This window comes from Apaloderma vittatum, unplaced genomic scaffold (assembly GCF_000703405.1).
Source record: "Apaloderma vittatum isolate BGI_N311 unplaced genomic scaffold, ASM70340v1 scaffold32914, whole genome shotgun sequence".
Taxonomy (NCBI): Eukaryota; Metazoa; Chordata; class Aves; order Trogoniformes; family Trogonidae; genus Apaloderma; species Apaloderma vittatum.
The window spans coordinates 8,690-23,207 of record NW_009713768.1 but is presented as its reverse complement, the minus strand read 5'-3'; the positions used below and the strand labels follow the sequence as shown (position 1 = coordinate 23,207).

The 14,518-nt window shown below is 40.0% G+C and overlaps 1 protein-coding gene across 1 annotated transcript; it reads left to right on the top strand.

The window, feature by feature from the left end:
- Positions 1–2,024: 2,024 nt before the first annotated feature.
- On the top strand, positions 2,025–12,789 carry EAF2 (ELL associated factor 2). The gene is made up of 5 exons (XM_009868495.1): positions 2,025–2,119; positions 2,808–2,944; positions 3,684–3,829; positions 7,334–7,600; positions 11,949–12,789. Exons 1-5 carry the CDS (start codon positions 2,051–2,053, stop codon positions 11,993–11,995), a joined length of 666 nt encoding a protein of 221 aa, XP_009866797.1. The 5' UTR covers positions 2,025–2,050; the 3' UTR covers positions 11,996–12,789.
- The last annotated feature ends 1,729 nt before the right edge of the window (positions 12,790–14,518 follow it).

Sequence of the window (14,518 nt, the reverse complement as noted above, 5' to 3'; positions counted from 1 at the left end):
GGCCGGGACAGGTGCTTTGCTCCCATTTCCTGAGATTTTTTTTTAGAATTTGAGCACGCTTCAGCATGAAAAAGGTTAATTGCGAAGCCAGCCGACCCTCCCTGAGTACATAATTACTATCTACAGAGGTGTGTGCGCTCCAAGGTGCCGAGGGTAGCTAGGAAACCAGCGCTCTCAGGATTATAGTGCGGGCGATTGAGGGCTGGTGCTTGGGGGTTTGGTGTTTATAGCCTGATTCCAACCCCCCCCTTCAAGATTTGGTCACCCTGGAGAACGTGCTGGCCGGCGAGCTGGGGGATGTGCTCTCCGTGACCAAATGGCACTTGGTTCGGGGTGTCCGCAGCTGCGGGAGGGCAGGGAGCGGGTGAAAGCTATAAATGGGTTTAAAGCTGTACCTTGAAATCTACCCTAATTCTAAAGAAGTCGGAGAACCATGTCTGCTACCTCCTATACTTAACAATTTGTTCCTGACTCCTGTAATGTGGTGACTTGTTCCAAAATCTGTTTTGAAATCTCTCTTCCAACAAACAAGACCTAGAAACAAGCATGTTTGTCAGTTCTGTCAAAAAGGTCCTTTTCTGACACCTGAAGTTTTTGTTAACTGACGAGCAACGGGGAAGACATCTGCTGGTGAAAAGTTAAGATCAGAATCCTCTTTATGGACGCTGGAATTGGAGTTTTCTAAAGTATTAACCACCCAGTGGCCGTACATTAAAGCAAACGTTCTGTAATTTGATGAGAACCTTTGGAACTGTGGTATGCTTATCCTTGTAAGATGACAAGTGGAGTTTTGCCCAGAACGAGGTTAGCAGGGGCTTTTACACATATCTTAGCTCAAAGCCTTCTGCTGTGTGCGTAGTCCTGCTCCCAGCTCTTGATGCTTGGTTTTTCTCGCCTGGTTGGTGCATGGGCTGGAGCCACCGTTCCCGGCAGTGGTCTGTGCCGCCTGGCCTGGGCGTTCCAGCAGGCATCGCAGCACCGGGAAGCTCCCGGCCGCGACAAAGCGCTGCCACCAGCGAGCCCCAGCAGGTGATGCCGGGCTGCGAGGCAAAGAGTTGTAGCCAAGGACCGTGACGTCTGATGGGTGCTCTTTACACGCCTGGTCCCTCCGCACCTCTCTTCAGCTGCAAGCGGGTGCCGCTGCCCAGGGTGCGAGGCTGGGCGCCGGACATCCCCCGGCTGCAGGACTGGCCCCGTGCCTGCGTTCACTGGAACCACGAGTTTGAACCCACACGTTACCACGTGCCTTGCAGAGCCTCTCGATGCCGTCCTATCTCCCCAGATCTGTGCTGGCAGGCCTCTTAGCTGTTGCCCTTCCCAATTCAAATGTGGTGAAAATAGTATTTTATAGATAATGGTAGGTTACGCAGCTGCACTGCTGGTGCCTGGACACATGCTTGGTTTCAGTGTCTCAGGTTTTTGAAAAAGACCAAAAATTGGTATCTCCTTTTGTTTAACTCATATTTTAATCAATACTTTACATGTTGAAAAAGAGAAAAAGGAAATTAGTATTTAATTGGGAATTAATTTCATTTCTGACAAAAATAAATACAGCGAAATTCAAGTTTTGGTCAGCTTCCGACATGCACATTGTAAAAAATCAGAAATGGTTACCAAAATGGATACTGAGGATTGATGTTCTTTGCATTTTCAGTTACTTGTGTATGTCCCACATGTTTGGGATCAACGTCTTCAGAAACTTTTTATTGATTTTTCTGAAAGTATCTATGTGAGGATTTATCTTTTGAAACATAATGCCACTCATTCAGTTTCTTTATCCATTAAAATCTAGAAGAATTTTTCTGATTTTAACCAAAAGGTTTTAACACTTATCGTGAATCTTGAAAAAACCATCTTGAGTTGGAATCCTACTAACTTAGGGAATAATCTGCTCAGGGAAACAATGAATGATGCACTAGCAAAAAAGGCTTTAACTTAATAGCCTCCAAATGCAATTAAAAGGTGTCTACATTTATGGGATTCCTGAAAAGCCCCTAAGTAATACACTTTGGTTTTGTATTTAGATGACTTTAAACCTGCGTCTATTGATATGTCCTGTGAAGGAGACCTTGAAGTTGGCAAAGGTGAACAGGTGACAATAACACTGCCAAATATTGAGGTGAGTGGGGTGGCTGAAGAGTGGCGGGTCAAAAGGAGTGATTTATTTAGTTGTCATAAGTGTAAACTTAATATAGAATTATACAAAGTTTCACTGTTGATTCAGAGCTGCTTGTGTGATTTTTAGAGCAGAAAAGCGATTGCTCTAAGAGTATAAAATTACGAAAGACCTAAAGGTTAAACAGCTGGGCTGTAACTTTTAAGTGTATTCACCACACTGGAAATATGCTGTAGGATGACCCAGAAGGGTTGCATACACAGAAAAGCTTCATGTGGATGTTGGCAGTGCAAGTTTCCCCTTGGTATTTATTGCCCTAGTGCAGTTCTAAAGCAGGAAAGACTGCAAAGGGAAAATTTACTACCTGCCATGCTTTACTGCTCTGCTGAGAGGGTAACTGAAACGCCTTTTGGTAAAAGGGCTCCTGCAGTGAGTGTGCTCTCATTGGGAAATAAATGTTTAATCAGTTTCAAACTAAACTAAGCTGGGTGAATCCTGTTCCAATGAAACCCCAGCTGCTTTTGGTTATAACTACTGGGAATCTAATTTGAATTAACTGATAGCATCTTTAAAGGGTAGAAATGATCACTTGTAGTGAACTTGTCATCACTGTGATGGATTGCTGTTTCTAAGGAAAAAAAAAAAAAAAAAGACTACAGGAGTAACACTTTCTGGATTTCTGATTTAATAGGGCTCAACTCCACCAGTGACTGTGTTCAAGGGCTCAAAGAAGCCTTACCTAAAAGAATGTATCTTAATTATCAACCATGACACTGGAGAATGTCGCCTAGAGAAACTCAGTAGCAACATCACTGTGAAAAAAACCAGGTGGGTGATTTACAGGAGAAACAACTGTGCTTTACTCATTGTGAAAATCAATTTTATTTTTTTTAATGAGTCTAAACTGAGATACATAACTACCCTTTGCTATATTTAGCAAAACTTCATTTTTAGGAAGTACCTAGCCTTGTTCAGTAGTCTGAAAAGCCTACCTTCTCAGCACGCTGACTTTACAGCTTTCAAGACTTGATGGGCAGAAGAAATGGAAATGCTGGGATTTGGAATTTTTTGCTTTGTTTTTTTAAAAAACTGAAAACTGACGCATCGAAAGAGATGATATCTATTTTCTGATGAATTTAGAGGTGGAAAAACTTGTTTGGGGAGTAACTTGCCTACTGTCTTCTGATGTCTAAATGAGAAAATAAAAAAGAAAGAAATTCTGTGAAATGTTTCAGTACCATTAATGGCTTGTTTTTCCCATGCCAAGATTTTAAATACATTTGTTTCTGCTGGAGAGTAAGTAATCTCCATCAGAATTATTAAGAGCCAGGTATAAAACCAAATTAACTGACAAATGTTTAAGAAGTTATTAGCACTGTATTAAAAAAACAGTAATGCATCTCTATGTAATTATGTGCCAGTATAATAACATATCTAGAAATCTAATGATGTTATTTAGAAAGGCATGACAAATAATTCCCTAAGTTAAGGTACTGCACCTACATCCTTACTTTTTTCCTTGAGTCTTGTCTTCTAGTAATTGAAATTCTTTCGATTTTACGCACAGAGCTGACGGAAGCAGTAAAGTCCAGTCTCGCATAGAGCAGCAACAGCAGCAAATGCGAAATGTAGCTAAGGTTCCAAACAACCTTAAAAACTCTCCACCAAAAGAAAAGATGTCTCCATCTTCTCCTATGGATGATATTGAACGAGGTAAGCTCCACTGGCACGTAAGTTTCAGAAACTTTGCCCTTAACTAGCAGTTAGTTTATAAGAGTCAAGGTGGGGTTTTTCTGTGTGGTTTTGAGGGTTTGTAAATTTGAGATTCATGCTAGACACTGATTGTGTGAGCACTTTGCCCTGATAGGGACATGACAACTCTGGCACAAGCAGTTAAATAGTATTTGAAACTTGCTTGAAAATCAGATTGGCTTAATATTGCCGAAGGTCCCAGCGTATGCTCTCCTTGCTTCTGCCTTCCGCTTCTACTTTAATCAGGTGCACAGCTGGTTGTGCTGTGGCGCTGGAACCGAGTCACTTCCATGCTGACGTTGCTTCTCTGCCCTCCGCAAACATATAGGTTACAGTGCTTTACTACTCAAAAATACGTTTTAAATTACTGGATAAGACCTTGTGGAAGATGAGGTTCCAATGAAAAAGACAGCTAAAAACCATCATAAATCAACCCTTGAACGGTGCTATGTACTGTATTCTTGAGAGACTCTGGTTTGGTGAGACACTCATGTTTCACTTAATAGGAGGCCTTATTTCCTTTTGGAGGATGAGGAGGATGTGGCAGGTGGTAATTACTTGCTACGGAAATGCTGACAGGTGGCAGTTTCATTGACTGGAATTGACATCTGCCTCCCAAGATGTTCTGAATTCTTTAAACAGATTTTCTTTTTTCAGATGTGTCGTTTTTGAAAGGGTTTTGTTTTCCATTTTGGTCTTAAACTCTGACCAGAAATCCGTATTACGGTAAAGTACTAGAATATATCTAACATTGCAAAGAGGAAGGAGTACTTGAGCACATGGAATGAAACGATGCCTTTTCTTGGTGGTCTGTTGTTTTACACCACTGCTGCCCCTCAAATGTATTGGGAGTCACCAAAGTGACTGCCAGCGTGTATCAAACTCCTTGTAGTGCCAGTCCAATTTTGAGTACTACTAAAGAATGTGACGTGATTGACAAATAGGGATGGCAGGGACCATGTAAAGTCATCTAATTCATCCTTCTGTTTTAAAGTCAAATTTCTGACATAATTTTTTAACCTGTTCTTAAAGACTTCCAGTGTTCCCTCTGGCAATCCATTCCAGGGCTTTGCTCTCCTTACTGTTCAGGTTCTTCCCGATACCTAATCTGACAGTAAGCCCATTACTCCTTTCATATTTATCGTGCAAGTATAGACTAGGTTACTCTGCTGCTTTTGAGCAGCCTTTCCTGTACTCGGAAGCTGCTATGTCTTTTCCATTTTTTTATGCAAAATGATGCCAGCTGCTTCAGTCTTTCCTTAGAAGTTTTCTGGATCCCTGATTCACTGTCAATCTCCTTTAGCTGTCTTACGAGTCCAAAAACTTCCTGAGGTATAGTGCCTAAATACATTTGCTGTTTGAGCTAAGGTTTTCACAGTGCTGGGTTGGGCAAGACAGGGGCTGTCTTACAGGCACTATTCATCTTTATGCACAAAGACCAAACAGCATCACATCCCGCTGTAACGCCTGTCGCTTCTGCATCAGCACGGTGTAGTAGAACTGAGTGTAGTGCTGGAATTCAGACTTCAGAAGTGTTGCCTCCTTAATCGTTCTTTATCTCATGGTTGTGTAACTGACTATTCCTGCTTAAGTGTGCTACCTTGAGCTTGGTACTAACGATATTTTATTGAGTGGGGGGAAAGATCACTCTACCTTTGTTCTCTAGTATATGTACAGCCCTTCCTTCACTGTTTGAAAACACTTAATTTAAATTCTGTCAGATTAAAATACGTCAGAGGTCAAGGCAGAGATCCTATTTCTCGTTTTTTTTGTATTAACTATTGGCCTTTCATTTTAATTATTTTTTCACTTATTAGACATTAGTGAGAGGAGGGAGGAAGTGGAATTAAATGCATAGGACTTGAGTAGTATCTTCCAGTTAGCTTAGAGCTCCAGATGTGTAGTAGATCAGTTGTTTCTTTGGCCTTTCTTCTCCAGAATAAATTTTGAAATGACTTCTTGATTTTCTACTACAGCAGCCTAATTTTTTTGCCTTAGCTTTTCTGTCTTCTTTTCTCTCCTTAAGCTGTTCTCTTGCATATGTTCGTAGTAACAGGAAGATGCTTCCATTTATTCCTCCCCTTACATTTGATTCTGCCAGTATGATCTTTTATTGTACTTTTTGTTCAATCTTGGCATTGGGTTAATTCGTCCTTGTAGCCATAGCTGCAGTATTTCAGGTGCCATTTTTCCTCAACACCCTTTTCCTTTAGACTGGCCTTTGATAGGGCTGACTGGCCTAAGTACCTTTCCTTTAGAGGGGCCTTTGATAACTTGGAATTGGTGGGCTTCGTGAAAGTTTGCATTGAGGCTTGTTCTTTTGCTGCCCCTTCTGTTGATTAACCTCTAAGCCATCTTACATCTTGGTGACTTTCATCTTCAACCTGTTCTGCTAGATTGGGTAAATCTGAAGTGAGATGTGCCACTCTCCTGCTTGCTTTTTATGTCCGTTTTATCAAAGCTGCTCCTGAAGTATTCCAAGTGCTTGTAAGACCATCTTAACAAATATCGGGGTAGTTGCAATCTTTTATAGTGATGAACTTCTGCACTCTGGGTGTACTTCTCAAGCTGCTGTATAAAATCTCCATCCACCATGATTCAGTGGTCTGTTTTGGACTTCTTGCTTCAGCATTATCCCTATTTTGCACACTTATTATGAGTACCCTTTCTGCAAAACTTAACTTCCTCTGTATGTTGGCTAGTATATAACAAAAAATGCATACTGTGCAGCATGAACTACCCAGTTGTACTCTCCTAAATATTATTGTAGTCAGGTGAATTATTTCATGAAGAATACTAGTTGGTTGAGTTAATCTGATATTTTCATTTCCAGTATTTCCTGTTCACCTCATGTTATTCTAGATGACCCTCCTGCTCCCAAATCTATAAAGAGAATGAAGATTTGGTGAAATCTTCCTAATAGTAAACTGTGGGTGGTTCCTTTGGATATTCTTCGTGCTTGCTTTTGAACAAAACATCACATAGTCCAAACAAGTGTATTGATTGTCAATCTGAACTGCTGGAAGGCATTTTGGGTGCAGCTGCAGGTATCTTAGCTCTAACTTACCTGTGTGATTTTAACTGCAGTTTTTAGGCAGTGGAAGGCATCTTTGGGAGTTCTAAGGAAACTACAGAAGACTTACTAGTTGCAGAAATTAAAGACTATGTGGGATGCGCTGCACTGTGGAATGTGGGGTTAGCATTTGAGTTCATAATCACCTTTGTTCTAATGCTTGGCTTGAAAGGGTGAAAGTGCCCAAGCAACGAGAGAAGAAAACCACATGACAGGCTGGATGCTTGCTTGTGCCTTCTGCTTTGTTCTGGAGAGTTTTTAGTCTTTTCTAGCTGCTAAAATGCATGTACGTGATTTCTGTTGTTGATTTTTCTTTTTTATGACTTTTTCCCTTCATCTTACATTTCAATTATGATGAATGTTAACTGAGAAAGAAACTGTATCGTTTGCAGAGCTAAAAGCAGAAGCCAGTATCATGGACCAGCTGAGTAGCTCTGACAGTTCATCTGACTCTAAAAGTTCTTCGTCCTCTTCATCAAGTAGTGAAAATAGTTCTAGTGAGTCTGAAGACGAGGAAATGAAGCCCTCTCTTCCTATGTCAATGCCGTATTTGCAGCCACAGCCTACCGTGTCTGCCATACCACAACAGGCTGTCCCTGACAAAGATGCCAGTCATAACAGATCCCAAGAGGGCAGTGGTCATATGATGAATACGCTACGTAAGTACAAAGGCTGTTCTTTTCTTAGTGCACAATTCCAGACATCAAGATTCTGAAAGGAAACCATATTGTTTTTAAGTATGTCTCTGTTATAATTAAAACTGCGGGAAGTGATGCTAGGGTTTGATTGTTCAGCCATGGTCTGAATTAGACACTGGGCTAGAAGGTTCTTGGTCCCCAGAGATATTAAATTAAAGCTGATGCAGTAGAAAATATTTCCTAAGTTCTTCTGGCTTCCTCCCAGTTATATACATTGGGACTGGAGAACAGTAATTTTCTACTGAAAATATTTGAACTAACAGGGCACTCCCAAAACATACATTTATAATTTCTTGGGTAGAACGATGGGAAAGATACTATACTTGCAGTATGCTGAATTACAGAAGAGATGGTGTATTTTTAGCTACTCCAGTTACTATTATTCGTGGCACTGTTCCACTGGACAGCATGGCAAAACTGTCCTTTGCACATAAGGAAGCAGATGATTTGCTTTCAGGTGATACTGTCTTATTCCAGCCATTCAGGCAAGTAAAAATGTAATTAGAAGAGTAGCTGTGATGTTCTTCAAGAAACATATTCAAAAAGGAGAGTTTGGACAGGAAAAAAAGATTCTCTACCTAGAGGGATTTTACTTTTTTAAGTTTGCTACCTGAATAGCTGGAGTATTGAGAGAGAGAAGTGAGTATTCAGTTACATTGACTCTTCGAAAATGATTATGTTTTTAATTAGGTGCTTAGCTGCAGGCTCCTGGTTTGAACAGACTCCCATCAACCCTAGTTTGCAGCCTGAGATCTTTAAGGTTTTTTCATTTATATGTAAAATTGTTGTACTGAAATTTTAGACTCTGGCAGATCTGCTTTTATTTCAGTACCTGATGGATAACATGAGCAGGTTGGGTTTTTTTGTAGCTAGTATTTAAATACTTAATTAAATATCTGTGCTGGATATTTGTATACTGCATTAACAGATAAGATCAGACTGACAAGTCCTGTGACTTCATGTGCAAAGGACTAAATGCTGCTTTTATTTTACTGACCCTGTAGGGAACAATATCTTCATATTGAGAATTTGCGTAACTTTGGAGTGTGCCATTTATTTCAACCCTTATTCACAAATGGGATTTCCCATGCTTCATGCTTTAAATAACACTGTTATGAAAACGAGATTAAGCTCTGCCCCCAGTGACAGAATCCCAGCTGGCAAGGCTTCCACTGAGAAATGCACATAGGAGCACAGGTGGCCAAGGCCACCGATAGTCATAGTGAGAAAACGCTGCTTAAAACATGACAACATCAAAACTGTTACCAGGGCAGTTGGTGGTTTGATGATGCACGTGAACCATGTTGACAGGCAAAACCTCTGTCTGTAACATCAAGCCTTGGGCTTGACTGTCTGAGCTTGCCTAAATTTTTTGCTTAATCACATTTACTTCTGTTATGGCTCCAGATCTATTTACTGCTCAAAACAATTCTGTCCCCACCTCCAGTATGGTTAACGTTTAGAATACACTTCAACCAGACAAAGATCGAAACAGATACTTTCAAGGAGAATGTGTTTCTGTAGCTCCCTTGCTGAAGGAATTTGGCAGGAGAGTGAAACTTGGAGAAACTAAATCCCTTAACACGTGGTTCTAGCTTCAGTGGCGAGTCCTCAGTCGGGGTCCTGAACAGTCATTTCTTCCATCTCAAACAATGTTTTGCAAAAATAAAATACTGTATCAACAAATGTCAGCACAAGCTGTGAGCTTGTCTAATCCTGGTTTGAGGTTTGACTGCTTAATGTGCGTGACTAGTTTTGTGCCCCTCTCTGGAATGGAGGGTAATTGGTGAAGTTTTCTTTTGGCCTTGCTGTGTGCAGGCTGAAGGCTGGAGGAAGGTTTAGAGATCAGAGGTTCATCTCGCATGTAGAAGATCCTACAGCTGAGGTTCTGTGAAACTTCAAAAACACAGGACGTGGTGTCTAGAGTGTGGTAACTAAATACCCTCTGTCAGATATACAAAAGCTACCTCTTCAGAAATCTGGGGCTCAAGAGTGCCCCTCACCCCCAAAATACTGCTTCTTCCCTGTTTTGCCTTTGGAAGGTGATTATACAGGCTCACGATTTGCCTTTTAACAAAATTTGTAAATCTTTTCATAAATATTTGATCATATGTTCCTTTATGTCTACTTTTTTGTTTAAACAAGTAATTTTCCAAAGGAAAACCAGCATAGATGGGCTATGTACATGGCATTCAGCATAACTTCACTTCTTTTGATACTTGGTGTTGGTACAAGCAGCCAGTCATGAAATAATTTTACCTTTTACTGGTTTGATATTGGTGTGACCACTAAGATCTGTGAACCATGAGTCACTCCTATGAGTTTTCCTGTTCCAACTTGCAAGAATTCAACTGAATGTATTATAGCCACTAATTGAAAAATTTAGGAAACGTGATTTGCAGTGTGATCTGTTTCCCCAGTTAATACTGCTGATAAGCAACTGGCACTTGCAAACTGAATTCAATAGTTTTTCCAAATTTATTGCTGCCTCAGAAGTACAACAGAGTCTAGATGTTTCTTGAGAGTCCTTGTTAAATGAGCTTTCCATTATTGCACCAAAACCATCTGAAAACTGCCAACTCTTTTCTGTTATTTTGCCATCTCTCTGAAGGTGTTTTTTGGAAGTAGGGTTATAAAAATGGGACAGAAAGTTTTCCCTTAAGTAAATCCTAATGCATTATTTCTCATTCTGGAACTTTTGAGTTTTTGCTTTTCCCATCTGCTGGTTTTCACAAGCATTGATATTTTTGGCTGGTGTTACAGGGTTTATTAACTATGTTGAAATAACTTTTGAAGGCTGCAGAATGACTATTTGGAAGGTTATCTTCTTGTTCATACTCCCAGTTCTCTCCTAAAGTAGGTAGTGCCTATCAGGGCTGGGATTTCTAAGAATTCACTGTAGGGTTTCTTCTGAGTGATAAATGTATGAGTTGAAATGTATGCCTTGAAATACTGGTTCTTAGGATAATATATTGTCCTGAATAATTATCAACAAATGACTGGATTTTATTCTGTCAGAATAGCTTTTTTTATTAGAGACAACTACAGCCATATTATTTTGTGTAGAAGATTGGAAACAATTTGTCTACAGTAGTACTTTAAAGATTGCTGGAAACAGCTATCTGCACTGCTGGTGTCTTACATAGATGGTTTTCTGTTTGTTGCAGAGGATTCTAAGCTTTAGTAATGACATAAGGGGAAATAGAAGAAGGCTAAATGCAGCCATATTAAAGACTTCAGTGTTCTGGCAAGAAATTATAATGCCTGATTACAAAGATCCAATCTGAGCATCTTGTTGGGTTTACCCTCTTGAGGTTACTTTTCTACCCCTCTACAGAAGTGACCTGTGAAGGGTGCTGCAGCTGAGGAAAGGGCATGCGAAAAGAGTGTGCCTGCTCAGTTTCAGTGATTTTTCTTTGCTTTTTAGGCCATTTCTTTACAACGTGGGTTTTTTTTTTTTTTAATTATTACTGTTTGGCAAGGGAGGTGTGAATAAAAGCATACTAGTTGGAACAAATTCTGAAGAAGGCGTGGGCCATTGCTAGATACGATGTAGGTTCTATATAGAGTGTGCTGCTGTATTTTTTTTTTTTGTTAGTTATCTGACATCCTGGAAAAATTCCCACCCTCCTACCCACTAAGCTTGTGGGCAGCCATTGTAAGCACAACGTAGTCTTTCTCTGTACTTCCCCATTTTGAAATATATATATAGGCACCAAATTAAAGTGCTGTGTTAAATTTCTTTTGATGTTTTGTTTGTTCACTTGTTCCAAAACCTGTTTGAAATAGTAGGTCACTGATACATCTTTAAATGGTACATCAAAGAGCTGCTCTGCTTGATTGAGACACCACTCTGTTTTCAAGCACAGCTGAGCAACATTCAGATGTGTTTCAAAAAAAACCAACCAACAACTCGTTTTTCACAAAACTGCATTCACCAGCAGTTTTCCCACTTATGAAGCATGAAAATGTGGGTGGCAAAGATAGCTAGGTGTTGTCTTTTGTGATCTGGTGATATTAAGTAAATGCACTTGTGGCTAATAAGCTAATGCTTCCTTGCCAAGACTTTAGAACTGTAGAAAAGTGATCTCTCTAAGATTCTGTCACGGGGGAGTTTGGTTCTACACCCATTTATTCCCTTACCATAGAATAGTTTGGGTTAGAAGGGACCTTTAAAGATCATCTAGTAAACAACCCTGACCTATTTGGTATTTGGTTTTGTAAGCTTTTGACTGGGGAAAGGGAATATCTTGAAAGAAGAAAAGTATTTCCCTGAAAATGACTAATGTGGTGACTCTTTTTCTTCTAGGAAATGACTTGCAGCTGAGTGAATCTGGAAGCGATAGTGATGACTGAACAAATTTTTGGCCTTAAATGTATCACCTTCTTTGCTAAATATGTCTTAGCATCTGTTTTGCACTAAGATTAGATTACCAGAGACTGGAATGAATGTCCTTGATTTTGATAATAGACATCCTAATTTTCTACTGACACATCATGTCTATAATACAGGAGCATTGATATGCTGTCAGTGCTATGGATATGTGTTTATCTTTCAAATTACTGTATTTACAGTAAAATGGTGTATGATCTGATTTTGATTATTTTGCCTCAGCCACCTGTTTTACTTGAAACTGATTTGTAACAGCTAGTTACTTTATATAAATAGTTATGGAATGGAGAAATTTCTGATATTTATGGAGGCAAGTTTCCTTCCTATCGTTTAAATGCTGAATGCTGATCTCACAACTTTTACTTGGAGGGAGTGAAAGGGAGAACAACTAAATGAGGTCTGCTGTGTCAGCTACACTTTTTGTTCAGTTCACAGTTCATACCTTTAAGGAAACTGCTGAATAATGTGGTCCACTAGTGCAGTTACAGTTTACAATTGTTCAACACATTGCTGAATTCTTAATTTCATTGTATTATAGGACTATATTTCTGAGCCTCAAGATTCCTAAAGGAACTTGTCTATTCTCTGCCTTTTTTTTATGTAACTTGAATAGGCTGGTCTTTTTGCAACCTTTTTGTATCTAAATTTAGATAACTGCAGAGGTAGCAATGAATTTCCTTCATTTAATTCTGTAATGGAAATCAGAAAATTTCTTTGTAGGAGTATAAAGGTAATTTAATAAAGCAATATTTATCATTTTCATGTATCTGATTCTGTTTTTACCGGTTAAGAATTGCACTTCCTACCTGTAGTAGTCATGCTAGTGAAAAGTTCATGCAAAGAAAGGGAAAGCAGAGAAATGGTAGCTAATAGGCACTGCCCACCCCATTGCAAGATGTAAGTGTTTGTTGCTTTTTCCTATCTTGAGACAAGCCCTAATAGGAGCTCGCCAAGAGTTTATAGCGGTGCTAGGGTACTGATGAATGTTTTTTACAGACTTTATTCAGCTGCCATTGGTAAGTGATACTGTGTTAGACAACAAAAGGTGTTTGCCCAGTCTTATTTTTTCCTCGCTTGAAATGATATTTCAAGACCTGAAGAACTGCAGGTAGGCGTCCAGATTTCATCCTTGGTTTACTACCAAAGAGTTTTGTAACTAACAATTGCAAATCTCCGCAGGATGAATTCTGATGAGATAAATCTGCTAAGTCTTGCACAGAAGTCTCCTTTGCTATATTGCAGTGATTGCATGCAGCTCTGTGTTTAAAACTGTCAGGACTGAATCCTATATGTAAGCCTGAATGTGCAGACATGAAAAAATGCACACTCAGTAAATGTATACAATAGCTGGTACTAGACTAGCTTATTCTCTCAACTGTGCCACGAGTATCAGCCCAGGCTTACCTCTAGACAGATTAAGAGACCAGAACCATGTCTACACCTCACAGAGGAACCTTTACTGGTACCAGCAGGCAGAAATGAAATACTGAAAATGCTGCTTTCTGATGCTTCCCCGCCTTGCGCTCTGTACCCCAAACTACGGCATTGGTCCGTGCTCTGTGCCAGGTAGCCACTTGCTAGTCTTCCAGCTTCCTAAAGTTGCTATCGTAAGAGGCAAAACATTTTCTTGTTTATACTCAAAGGAAGAAGCTCAAGTTAATAACCATGGGCGAACAGGTCTTTGAGAAAAGCTAATGAGATGTTGCAGGTAACCTTAGGAGTAAGGAGCAGCCCTGTGTGCTAAATAGAAAGGGCTGCCTTCCCCCTGGCCCCAGTGGTTTATTTGCATCAAAGCCTGCCTTTAGGCCAACGCGAAATTCTAATTCTAGCTGGAATGCGGCTGTGTTTTCTGAGTAACAGTGCATTTAGGGTATATGGGAGTGAGCAGATGCATCAAACGCTGACCAGGCCAGGGTCTACCTCATGACGACTGTGTGTACTCGTGGATTGTAGTCACTCCTTCAGCAATGAAACTGTTGAGTACAGCCTCTGTACAGAATTGCACTCACATATACACAGGTCCTTAAATAGAACTCAGAGTAAAGCAGATTTCCAGGTTCCCAAGTCTCTAGACTTTAACAAAGCCTGTGCTATCATTAGGATTTGGTCTTTGGGTTGAAAGCTTTCTAGCATGGGAAGTCTCGGTTAAACTTTTGTATAGCACGTGTACGGAGTAATTTGTGGCCAGTGGCTCAGTATAAATAAATAAATATAAGATCTAGATGGATGCGTTCTGTCAAATGCACAGGTGTGATAATTCAGGAAAGGCTACCTTTAAACATCAAGACAGGAGATAAGATTCTGGAGCAGAGTTCTTATAGAGATAAGGCAACAAAGATAACAAACCTTAAATGTGCAAAGGGAAAAAGCTCTGTTTGGTGTATCCAGCCCAAATATGTGTGATCAGACTCCCCTTCTCTGTGTAAGCATCAAACACAGGCAAATGAGCGAAAAAGTTTGTCTGGGCCTGCTGTGGTACAGAGGGG

What these genes read in the sequence shown, in the direction of transcription:
- EAF2 (XM_009868495.1), top strand. Translation starts at nt 2,051, where the DNA reads ATGTCCTGTGAAGGAGACCTTGAAGTTGGCAAAGGTGAACAGGTGACA. An exon ending in ATCACTGTGAAAAAAACCAG is followed by an intron (nt 2,945 to 3,683) that starts GTGGGTGATTTA and finishes TTTTACGCACAG; the next exon opens with AGCTGACGGAAGCAGTAAAG. An exon ending in TATGGATGATATTGAACGAG is followed by an intron (nt 3,830 to 7,333) that starts GTAAGCTCCACT and finishes TATCGTTTGCAG; the next exon opens with AGCTAAAAGCAGAAGCCAGT.